The sequence below is a fragment of the Moschus berezovskii genome, chromosome 26 (assembly GCF_049115385.1).
Source record: "Moschus berezovskii isolate FMDL1 chromosome 26, NW_MosBer_1.0, whole genome shotgun sequence".
In the NCBI taxonomy this organism is placed as follows: domain Eukaryota; kingdom Metazoa; phylum Chordata; class Mammalia; order Artiodactyla; family Moschidae; genus Moschus; species Moschus berezovskii.
In genome coordinates, this window is record NC_142485.1 from 13,128,620 (window position 1) to 13,141,507 (window position 12,888).

Consider the following 12,888-nt stretch of genomic DNA (forward strand, 5'->3'; position numbering starts at 1 on the left):
TGAGCAACTTTCCCTCACCTCAACAAATAAGGAATATAGATATCAGCCAATTGTCAGTATTTAGTACACCCACGACCTTGATGCTGGGAAAGATCGAAGGCAGGATGAGAAGGGGACAACAGAGGATAAAATGGTTGGATGGCATCACCGACTCAATGGACATGAGTTTGGGTAAACTCCGGGAGTTGGTGATGGACAGGGAAGCCTGGTGTGTTGCAGTCCACGGAGTCGCAAAGAGTCAGACACAACTGAGTGACTGAACTGAACTGAACGAAGGGTTTACAATACTCCCTGCAGCATTTTAAGGAAGGTTATTCACATTATATGAAAGAAGTCCGCAGTTTGGGAATAATTAATTTGCTCAAGATGAAGTGCAGAAGCCAATGTTTTAAGTTCATGTCTTTCAATATCCTCAATCACTATGTCATTTTACCTCCCCAATAAGATAAGGAACAAATATGTTACAAAGGTCTTAGTTGTTTATCCAATGCCCACTCTCCCTTTCCTTAATAACAGACCTCCCGTTTGTTTGCTTAAGCCATAGATGGGCTTCCCTGGTGGCTCAGAGGTTAAAGCGTCTGCCCGCAATGCGGGAGACCCGGGTTCGACCCCTGGGTCCGGGGAAGATCCCCTGGAGAAGGAAACGGTAACCCACTCCACTATTCTTGCCTGAAGAATCCCATGGACGGAGAAGCCTGGTAGGCTACAGTCCACGGGGTCGCAAAGAGTCGGACACGACTGAGCGACGGAACGGAACGATTATGCAGTAAATTCAATCTCTAAATATTATAAAGACCAATGAAACGGATCACCATAAAGGAAAATGATTAAATTCTCCTGGTAAATTAACAAATAAATGTATTCTTAAATCAATAAACACAAAAATCCAGTTACATGATATTTAAAGAGACAAACACAAGAGGAAATAAGACATAAAGGCTGAAAGAAGCTGGGCAAAGACATCCCAATCAAGTATGAATAGAAAGAAAGCAATGTTACATGCTAATATTATATCCTAAAATATCCCAGCAGTAAAAAAACACAAAAAACAAACAAAAAAACAACTACAAAAACCCCCCATTCAATGTGACAAAAAACACCTAGTCAATGTGACAAAAATGGATCTTTCATATTAGTAAAATGCACTGTCGACCACAGAGATACAATAGGTAACTATGCATCAATTGATGCTATATAAAATGCTGCTGCTAAGTCACTTCAGTCGTGTCCGACTCTGTGTGACCCCATAGACGGAAGCCCACCAGGCTCCCCCGTCCCTGGGATTCTCCAGGCAAGAACACTGGAGTGGGTTGCCATTTCCTTCTCCAATGTGTAAAAGTGAAAAGTGAAAGTGAAGTCGCTCAGTCGTGTCCGACCCTTAGCGACCCCACGGACTGCAGCCCACCAGGCTCCTCCATCCATGGGATTTTCTAGGCAAGAGTTCTGGAGTGGCTGGCCATTGCTATATAAAATATCTAGCTCTAAATCTGATAGAAATGCAAGATATTTGATAAAACTATAAAATCATAAGTGAAAAATTTTGACATGCCCTTTTCAAGCAGTCAGCAATTAATTAAGTGTAGGGAAAATACATATCACATAATTATAGTGTCTATATGTTAAACCATTCACGTTCTCTCAAAAGTCCATTACACAGTAATAAAAATTGACCACGTACTAGGTAACAAAGAATTTCCCCATAAATTTCATCAACTAGAGATCATAAAGGCAGTGATATTCTTGGCCCATCAATTTCACCAAAATAGAAAAGAGAGTCTTCCATTTCTAAGGAAACAAAAGCACCCACACCTCTTCTCGATAGATTATGAATCCAACGGGAAATCAAAATTAAAACAACTTAAAGACGACTGAGCGAATGAACTGAACTGAACTGAAAGACGAATCAGGCATTTCTAAAAACCAGAACATCACTTGCCAAGGCCTATGAGATGTGACCAAAGACGTGTTCGGAGGAAGAAATTTTTATAAATGAAATTCAACTGAATAACCTGTTGAAAAGCACTCAGCCCAGATGACTGGCCAGGGCAGGCTGCGCAGGCGCAGTGGGACCACGCTGGGCATGCGCAGTGCCATGCTGTGGCTTCCAGGCTGCGCCTGCCCAGGTGAGGCCGCCAAGGTCCCCGGTTCAGGGAACTCCAGGTTGACAAGAAAGACGACTGGTGGCCCTCTGCAGAGCTGACTGGGGAAGAAGCATGAGCTCGGGAAGACGAAGCTCATCCAAGCTGTTCCAGCGATGAAAATAAGCCCAGTGATCAGGAAATTGACCAACATCATGATTTAGGAGGAAACGAACTGTGGAATACATGAACGGTGAACTTCCAGATGTTCAAGCTGGTTTTAGAAAAGGCAGAGGAACCAGAGATCAAATTGCCAACATCTGCTGGATCATCAAAAAAGCAGAGAGTTCCAGAAAAACATTTATTTCTGCTTTCTTGACTATGACAAAGCCTTTGACTGTGTGGATCACAATAAACTGTGGAAAATTCTGAAAGAGATGGAAATACCAGACCACCTGATCTGCCTCTTGAGAAACCTGTATGCAGGTCAGGAAGGAACAGTTAGAACTGGACATGGAACAACAGACTGGTTCCAAATAGGAAAAGGAGTACGTCAAGGCTGTATATTGCCACCCTGCTTATTTAACTTATATGCAGAATACATCATGAGAAATGCTGGGCTAGAGGAAGCACAAGCTTCAATCTAGATTGCTGGGAGAAATATCAATAACCTCAGATGTGCAGATGACACCACCCTTATGGCAGAAAGTGAAGAAAAACTAAAGAGCCTCTTGATGAAAGTGAAAGAGGAGAGTGAAAAAATTGGCTTAAAACTCAACATTCAGAAAACTAAGATCATGGCGTCTGGTCCCATCATTTCATGACAAATAGATGGGAAAACAATGGAAACAGTGACAGACTTTTTTTTGGCTCCAAAATCACTGCAGATGGTGACTGCAGTCATGAAATTAAAAGACGCTTGCTCCTTGGAAGAAAAGCTGTGACCAACATATTAAAAAGCAGAGACATCACTTTGCCAACAAAGGTCCATCTAGTCAAGGCTATGGTTTATCCAGTGGTCATGCATGGATGTGAGAGTTGGACTGTGAAGAAAGCTGATCGCCAAAGAATTGATGCTTTTGAACTGGTGTTAGAGAAGACTCTTGAGAGTCCCTTGGACTGCCAGGAGATCCACCAGTCAATCCTAAAGGAAATCAGTCCTGAATATTCATTGGAAGGACCAATACTGAAGCTGAAACTCCAACACTTTGGCCACCTGATGCAAAGAACTGAGTCATTGGAAAAGACCTTGATGCTGGGAAAGATTGAAGGTGGGAGGAGAAGGGGATGACAGAGGATGAGATGGCTGGATGGCATCACCGACTCGATGGCCATGAGTTTGAGTAGGCTCTGGCAGTTGGTGATGGACAGGGAAGCCTGGCGTGCTGCAGTCCATGGGGTCACAAAGAATTGGACACGACTGAGTGACTGAACTGAACTGAAGTTATTGGCCAGGACCCCGGGACAGAATGAGAAAGTGTGGAAAGGTAGCAGTCTGAGAAGTCCCACGCTGCTTCTGCAGAGGAGCAGAGAGACATCACACTCCACTCCTGCACTCCCTTGCACGAGGGACTGAGAACTGAGCCTGGGATGGGCTGGGGCCCATCCTCAAAGATGCCCATTCCTACCAGGTCCCTGAGATGCGAGCTGACCACTGTGGTGTCTTCCTGGCCTCGAGAGGAAGAGGTACCTGTGGATGGTGTTGTCTGAGGAGTGTCACTGTTGCTGCTGGAGGCTTCTAGGGATGCAGTGATGATCTAAAGGAAGCGTGATGAATACAGGATGGCCAAGGCCACCTGTACCTGGACTGGGTACCACACGTAGTGGGAGGAGGGCAGAGCCTCTTCTGCCCCTGGACACAATGCAGCTTCTACCACCTTAACCTATAGGTACGGACTGGCCACCTGATGCGAAGAGCTGACTCATTTGAAAAGACCCTGATGCTGGGAAAGATTGACGGCAGGAGGAGAAGGGGACGACAGAGGATGAGATGGTTGGATGGCATCACCAACTCAATGGACATGGGTTTGGGTAAGCTCCGGGAATTGGTGATGGACAGGGAGGCCTGGTGTGCTGCAGTCTATGGGGTCACAAAGAGTCAGACACGATTGAGCGACTGAACTGAACTCACACACACACACACACACACACACACACAGACACTCATATATGACAGAGAAGCCTAGCCGGCTACAGTCCATGGGGTTGCAAAGGAATTGGACACAATTGTGCGATTAACACACACACACACACACGTATATCATGAAACAACACACACACACGTATATCATGAAACAAACTAGTTTGCCTTTGACAATTCCTTTATTTTCAAACTTTAGTGCCTCTTGGATTTCTAAAACATAATTAGACTGTGTCAACCCATGCTTCTTAAAAACTCAATGACTCCCTGTTGCATTAGAATAAATCCTTCCACTTGAGCAACCTAAGCATTGCAGGGCCCTTCCATCTCTACTCAGACCTCACTGTCCAGCCTCCTGGCCTCTAACACAGGAACCTCATTTGGCGTTTGCAGTAATTTGAGTCCCTACTTCCACAAGTCTCTTCTCTCAAACAGGAAACTTGTTCCTTCCACTCTATAATCTCTTTCTTCTTCTGATTCTTCAAGTCTCAGCTCAAATCTTACCTTTTCAGAGATTTCCTCTCAGGTCACTGCATCTAATGCGGTCTAACTCCAAAACCACCAAAATCCTCACATACCCCTCATCCCTCTTTCACTGATAACCACCTGAAGTTATCTTTTCTGTTTATGTACATGTTTATCATTTCTGCCTCCACGAGAATTTCAGTTCCGTTTGCGTAAGACACTTGCCTGCATTTTTCACCATGTCTGGAATATATGCTTCGCATAGAGTTGCAAACAATAAATATTTGTGGAAAGAAGGAAGAAAGGAAATGACAAAGGAAGGATGTGTGGAAGGAAGGAGCCATTCCCCCCGCCTTTTCATCCTTTCATACACGCTTGCTTGGAACCCTCACAGAGAGTCTCAATTCTGTGTTTCAGTGCCAGACTGTTCTGCTTCCTAGTGTTCCAACTCTTTAATCATAAACTGTGTCAGATCAAAAGAACAATTTTTCCGTCATTAAAGAAGTAATATATATTGGCATGTACTCAACGCTTACTCCTTCCCACCCACTCTCTAAATGCAGTGCTTACATGGTAGACGGTGTGAAGTTCTAGTTTGCCTCACTAAAGCAGTCACTGCTTTAGTCCCAACATTGTCCATCTATAATCTAACATGATTTGAACACTTGAAGAAATGCCAACCAACAAATCCCTGATAAAATTTTAAAAAAGAACCAGAAAATCCTTCTCTTAACAGGTCTTGGGGACAAGGATTTCAAAAAGAGAGACCAAAACTTTAGAAGACAAAAACAAAAATGAGAGGCAGATTTTCAGATGATTCAGTATTCACTGCAGAGTTCATCAACACAATTTTACTTATGTCCTTAAGTTTTATTTTTATTTATTTATTTATTTTTTATTGGAGGCAAATTACTTTACAATATTATATTGGTTGGTTTTGCCATACATTGACATGAATTCGCCCCGGGTGTACATGAGTTCTCCCTCCTGAACCCCCCTCCCACCTCCCTCCTCCCTTTATCCTCCCTCTGGGTCATCCCCACATGCCAGCCCCGAGCATCCTGTAACATGCATCGACCCTGAACTGGTGATTCGTTTCACATATGACAACATACGTGTTTCAATGCCATTCTCCCAAATCATCCCACCCTCACCCTCTCCCACAGAGTCCCAAAGACTATTCTATACATCTGTGTCTCTTTTGCTGTCTTGTATACAGGGTTATCATTTGCATCTTTCTAAATTCCATATATATGCGTTAGTATACTGTAGTGGTGTTTATCTTTCTGACTTACTTCACTCTGTATAATAGGCTCCAGTTTCATCCACCTCATTAGAACTGATTCAAATGCCTTCTTTTTAATGGCTGAATAATATTCCATTGTGTATATGTACCAAAGCTTTCTTATCCATTCGTCTGCAGATGGACATCTAGGTTGCTTCCATGTCCTGGCTATTATAAACAGTGCTGCAATGAACATTGGAGTACATGTGTCTCTTTCAATTCTGGTTTCCTCAGTGTGTATGCCCAGGAGTGCGATTGCTGGGTCGTATGGCAGTTCTATTTCCAGTTTTTTGAGGAATCTCCACACTGTTCTCCAGAGTGGCTGTACTAGTTTGCATTCCCACCAACAGTGTAAGAGGGTTCCCCTCACTCCACATCCTCTCCAGCAATTATTGCATGTAGACTTTTGGATAGCAGCCATTCTGACTGGTGTGAAATGGTATCTCATTGTGGTTTTGATTTGCATCTCTCTGATTATGAGGGATGTTGAGCATTTTTTCATGTGTTTGTTAGCCATCTTTATGTCTTCTTTGGAGAAATGTCTATTTAGTTCTTTGGCCCATTTTTTGATTGGGTCATTTATTTTTCTGGAATTGAGCTGCAGGAGCTGCTTGTATATTTTGGAGATTAACCCTTTATCAGTTGCTTCATTTGCTATTATTTTCTCCCATTCTGAAGGCTGTCTTTTCACCTTACTTATAGTTTCCTTTGCTGTGCAGAAGCTTTTGATTTTAATTAGGTCCCATTTGTTTATTTTTGCTTTTATTTCCAATATTCTGGGAGGTGGGTCTTGGAGGATCCTGCTGTGACTTATGTCGGAGAGTGTTTTGTCTACGTTCTCCTCTAGGAGTTTTATAGTTTCTGGTCTTACATTTAGCTCTCTAATCCATTTTGAATTTATTTTTGTGTATGGTGTTAGGAAGTGTTCTGGTTTCATTTTTTTACAAGTGGCTGACCAGTTTTCCCAGCACCACTTGTTAAAGAGACTGTCTTTTCTCCATTTTATATCCTTGCCTCCTTTTTCAAAGATAAGGTGTCCATAGGTGCGTGGTTTTAAAAGCTAGTTAGATGTGAATTAAGTAACATTGACTTTTCTAGGCAAGAACGATGTATGGATCACAAAAGACGATCGGCGTTGGTTCACGTACATCTCCTTCCACTGTGCCACCACGTGATGGCAGCACACGCTCACGTTACGGATTCCGTTTCTGAATGTTTAAGATCAAACAACACTATAGAAATGATGATCAGGGTGATATTCATTTACAGGGCGTCTGCTACTTCCAGACAATGGGGTTGGAACTTTTCCCTGCCTATGGTCTTTTTCTCTCAAGGAGCCCATGGAGCAGTGGGGGAGACAGGCTTATGCACAGATAATTTTAAGAACAGTGGAAACGATGGAAACTGAGAGATGGGGACTCTTAGCTTAATACGGTGGTTGCGGTTTAGTCGCTAAGTCATGTCTGACTCTTTGTGATCCCTTGGACTGTAGCCACCAGGCTCCTCTGTCCACAGGATTTTCCAGGCAAGAATACTGGAGTGGGTTGCCATTTCCTTCTCCAGGGGATCTTCCTGACCCAGGGATTGAACCCAGGTCTCCTGCACTGCAGGCAGATTCTTTACCAAGAGAGCTAGGGAGATAAGGTAAAATTTCCCTGATGAGATGATGCCTGGATTGAATTTTAATGCATCAGAGTTTACCTGGATGAAAACAGGAAGTAAATGATAAATATTCAGAGGCAAAAAAAGACCAGCTTTTTAAAATTTATTTTTAACTGGAGGATAATAGCTATGCAATGTTGTGCTGGTTTCTGCTGTACAACAGCATTAATCAGCTATAAGCATACATACATCCTCTCCCTCTTCAGCCTGCCTCCCAGCCACCCGTCCATCCCACCCCTCCTGGTCATCACAGAGCACCGAGTGGAACCCCTTGTGCTATACAGCAGCCTCCCACTAGCTATTTGTGTTACAGATGGTAGTGTATATATGCCAATGCTGCAGAAAGGAAGCTATTAGCATCAAAGGAGGGGGAAATACCTGTCCCTTACAGAGCAGAGAATCCACTACAAACCAACATTATTTGAGCATCAGCTATATGCCCGGCATCCATCTACATTACAAAGAGAACTAACCATCTACGTACAAGGAGAACAGAATGCACACAACCTTTGCCCTAATAGAGTTTTTCTTCTGGTGGATAGACTGGCAACAAATAGAAAATACAATGCCAAGTGATTCTATTCACCCCAAAGGAAGAAGCAAGCAGAATTGTAAGCTGAAGAGTGTAGACACAGGGAGACAGCCATTGGGAGGTAGTGATGTTTTGGGAAAGGCTGCCAGGGACAGCAGACGCCTTCTTGCGGACCATGCATCACAGTCGTGGCTAAAGTCTTTTAGCAAGTGGTCACTGGGAACGTACTCACCAATAACTGTCCCACCAAGGTCTGGGCCGAGAGCAGCATTTCTATACGATCACGAAAGTGGCCCTGGAAGGTGAGACTTCTTGAATGTTTATGTCTTATGTTACCTGAATTAAATTCCTAGAAGCAAGAGAAAGAAATGGAGAGTGAGCTGGGTCTCAGAGGAGGTCATGGGTTTCATGCGTGGTTGATGGCATCTCCTGCTGTGACATCAACCAGAACGCTCTCCACCTTGTCCCACCCCGGGAACCTTGAAGTCCCTTCTTCCATATTTCACAGGATGAATTTGACTCGGTTTGCATTTTACTGCTCTTCTGCCAGATTTTCATTCTGAACCCTGCAGTCTTTGCCATGTCCGTCTCACACCCTTCACACCGACTCTGTCGTAATGATCAGGGTTGGGAGAAGCGAGCTTCTTTCTGCTCTGGGAAAAAGTGTCTTATCCTTTTCCATCAAGATACATGGACAAAGAACAAAGATTACAAGTGGATTTCTAGGTGGTTACTTAAGTATCTGCTTTTTTTTTTTTTTTTGAGCGAGAAAGAAGAGGGAGATATTTAGCCATTTTATGTTGATTTTAATTCCTTATCTGGTATCCTATCCTGTTGAAACTATGATCCTTCCTCATGTTTATAAAATGCTTTTACTTATTATACAATCTTTGGGTTCCATATCTGCGGATTCAACCAACATCAGATGGAAAATAGTTGGAAAAACAATTCCAGAAAGTTCCAGAAGACAAAGCTTGAATTTGCGGGGTGTTGGCCACTAGTTCCACAGCATTTACATTCTGCTGCTGCTACTGCTAAGTCACTTCAGTCGTGTCCGACTCTGTGTGACCCCACAGACGGAAGCCCACCAGGCTCCCCCATCCCCGGGATTCCCCAGGCAAGAACACTGGAGTGGGTTGCCATTTCCTTCTCCAATGTGTGAAAGTGAAAAGTGAAAGTGAAGTCGCTCAGTCGTGTCTGACCCATAGCGACCCCACGGACTGCAGCCTACCAGGCTCCTCCATCCATGGGATTCTCCAGGCAAGAGTACTGGAGTGGCTTGCCATTGCCTTCTCCGATTTACATTCTATTTGGTATTATAACTTATCTAGAAATGATCTGAAGTGTACTGGAGACATGCACAAGGAACGTGCAAGTACTATGCCCTTTCATATAAGGGACTTGAGCACCCTCGGATTTTGGTATTGGGGGATGTCCTGCAACCAACCCGTTGCTGATACCAAGGGATGACTGTATTTGAAATTTATAATAACCTTATGAGGTAGACAAAGTAAGTCTGATTAAATCCATTTTATACTGAAGGAAACTGAGGTATAACAAAATTAAATGACATACTCGTGGGCAGGCTGATTTAGGCTCTGGGTCTGTTAGTCTTGAACTAGTCCCCAAAAGACGCAAGTGAATGGGTATTGACCTCACCGTGCAGACTAGGACCTCTGACTTTTAGAAAAGCTCATTTCATGTGGAGCCAGGCTTTTGAAATGATATAATTTCTCTATCTGTATTTTCTGAATGGTAAGAAGTCTCATTAAATGACTATTTGATAGAGTTCGTATGTCCATCAACGATTGCCTCTAATACCTATGACTCATCCTGTGCATTCCTGGGAAGTTGTCTGGGCATTGATTTCTTTTTTTTTAAAGATATTCAATGGCATGAATATGGAACACTCATTTGAATTCCGTTATAAAATCGAGGTGCCTTCTGTGGGAAAACAAATTGGCCCTCAGATATAATAAAATCGTACTTATGAATGTAGTAAATCTTTTAAAATGCACATTTAAGGAGAAAATTATGACTCTCCAAATAATTTTTTTAAAAGAACTTTCCACAGTACCTAGCTTTGTGGCATTTTTGCATTAGGCCAACATTCCCAAAGGCTTAGAGAAAAATACAACACTCTCAATTCAATTAGATCTAACAAATTATTAAGAAGTCATTCAATTGTTATCAAACTCTCTCCTCAGGATTTAAAAGAACAGCACAGTCTGTTGGTTGCTAAGACCCCACTGATTAACATTTTGCAACATCTGCTTCCTGTCTGAAATGAAAGGTACCTCTGGACTGGAAGGCAGACATAAATTATATCAAAAGAAAGACATGAAAAATACAGCAAATGTTTGTGGAAAAATGGGTTCTCACATTTTTGTAACCCACAGAAAAATGAATATAATGGGGGAGAAGATACACTTCTGGAAACAGAAATCTAAGGAGACTAATTCTACCAATTCAGTCGTGCACTAAAATAAAATAAAGCTAGAAGGCAGCTCACTATGTCCACTAACCATCTGTGCATCCCATCAGTGTCGTTAGCAGTCAGAACCCCAGGATTCTTTTCCCAGTTGTAAGGCCACTCATTGCTTGTCATCTTTCATCTAGAAATAATTAGTAATAGCATTGGGGTTTCCCTGGGAACTCAGTGGTACAGAATCTGCCTGCTATGTAGGAGACAGGCAAGACTTGGGTTCGATCTCTGGATGGGGAAGATCCCCTTGAGGAGGAAATGGCAACCCACTCCAGTATTCTTGCCAGGAAAATCCCATGGACAGAGGAGTCTGGGTAGACTGCAAGCCCATAAGGTCACCAAGAGTCGAACATGACTAAGCACACACAGCAAACTCATTTAGCAAAAAAAAAAAAAAAATCTATAAACTTCCCTACTGGACACTTCTCAAATGCAGATGCCTGAATCTCGAGTGATGACATTGCCAATGCCCTGAAAAAGTTACCAAGTTATAAATTCCTTTATGTCAGTGTTTAGCATCAAGAGTCAGCAAGGAACTGTTCAGGATTAATTGCAAAACACAGTTGAAACGTGTTCTGTTCTGGAAATCAGAGAAAGGAAGCTGGGGAAAAATAACAGAGCATTCAACCACTGGTACTAGAATAGCCATTATGTAGCATTTGAGTATTTCTGTTCCTTTAAGCCAGCTTCCCTAACGGCTCCGTGGTAAAGAATCCACCTACCAATGCAGGAGACAAGGGTTTGATCCCTGGGTTGGGAAGATCTACTGGAGAAGGAAATGGCAACCTAACCCGGTGCACTTGCTTGAAAAATCCCTATGGATAGAAGAGCCTGGCGGGCTATAGTCCATGGGGTTGCAAGGAGTTGGACATGGCTTAGTGACTGAAGAAGAACAATAGTCTCTTAAGCAGAGTTTTCCCTGGATAAGATACCATGGCTCTCACCATCATCATTTTCCAGCTGTTATTCAACAGCGCCCAGCCTTGCACAGCTTGTTTGGGCATAAAAAAGTGTCTCTGCATTTGTGGCTGGATGACACGTGCAATGTGTGCACGGGTTTCTGTGGGTGCATGTGTACAGCTCCATGTGTTGCTTTAACATGTATAAAAGGCAGTGTATACTTCTGAGTACTTGAACCTCTTGCACAAGCGATCCGGGAAAGTGAGGCTGACCCTGGTGTCTCTTCTGCCTCCCTCGTGGTACCTAACACGACTGTCATTTTAAAATCCGAAACAGAGGCATAGACAGTGCTGTGTGCACTTAGCCGCTCGGTCGTGTCGACTCTTTGCGACCCCATGGCCTGTAGCCCCCCAGGCTCCTCTGTCCATTAAATTCTCCAGGCCAGAATACTGGAGTGGGTAGCCATTCCTTCCTCCAGGGGAATCTTCCCAACCCAGGGATCGAACCCAGTTCTCCCACATTGCAGAGTCTTTACCTTCGAGCCACCAGGGACTCAGTGTTAGTAGATGTTTTCTCAAATCAGTGATCTCTATTTCCAGAGCTAACATTCAGCATCATCCACACGAGGCATTGCTTCTCCCAGAGGTGGGCGAGGAGGCCTGGCCTTGTAGCTGTGCCCTTTGGAATGACGGCCTGGGGTCCTGCCCCCTGAGCAGGGTGGACACCTTTCTGTCACTCCACCACAGCTCTTAGCCCGGGAAAACTGGGTGATGCCTTAGTGGTCTTCTAAACACAAACGCAAGCCAAACCTGTCTCTGATCTTTGTAACAAGGGAACTGACCAGGAAAATTCCCTTGCTCTTTTTCCATTTTTTAAACTTCCTCCTGATGAACCTGGATATGAATAAGATGAGGAATCCACTGAGGAAGATTACAATGGAGGAAAGAATAAACACTGCTTGGATCTCAGTTGTACAAAATAATTTCTCCAGGCCTTCCTCAAGTTCATCCTTTGGCGTGGTTAGAAACATCTTGAGACAGAACTGTCCGGCAGCCACCTCTGTGATGTCATGATCACATGGTAATGATTCCAGGGATTAGAATTCAGCGTGTCACGGTCCTAACCCCCTCGTGCAGCAACAGTGAAGGGGTCCGGTAACCAATGAGGTGCCGACTCACAGGATGCAACTGATAGAATAGCAGAAGGTCCAGGACGAGGGTCTCTGGAAGACCGGGATTCTAGATGGGATGCTGTTACTGACTTTCTCCATGACCTTGAGAAAACTGCATCCTTCGTGGCCACAGAGGGACCGATAAGAGAAGGACTTCAGAATTTTTGTGT

At 43.6% G+C, this 12,888-nt stretch overlaps 1 protein-coding gene across 1 annotated transcript in view; it reads right to left on the reverse strand.

The window, feature by feature from the left end:
• The window catches only part of KCNU1 (potassium calcium-activated channel subfamily U member 1), a 146,033-nt gene extending 133,456 nt beyond the window's left edge, over positions 1-12,577 (reverse strand). Inside the window, exons 1-2 of the mRNA XM_088832661.1 lie at positions 12,389-12,577; positions 8,395-8,511 (exon numbers count right to left, since the gene is read on the reverse strand). Of these exons, the coding sequence (XP_088688787.1) occupies positions 8,395-8,511; positions 12,389-12,577 (306 nt within the window). The remainder of the gene's footprint in view (positions 1-8,394; positions 8,512-12,388) is intronic.
• Positions 12,578-12,888: the final 311 nt, after the last annotated feature.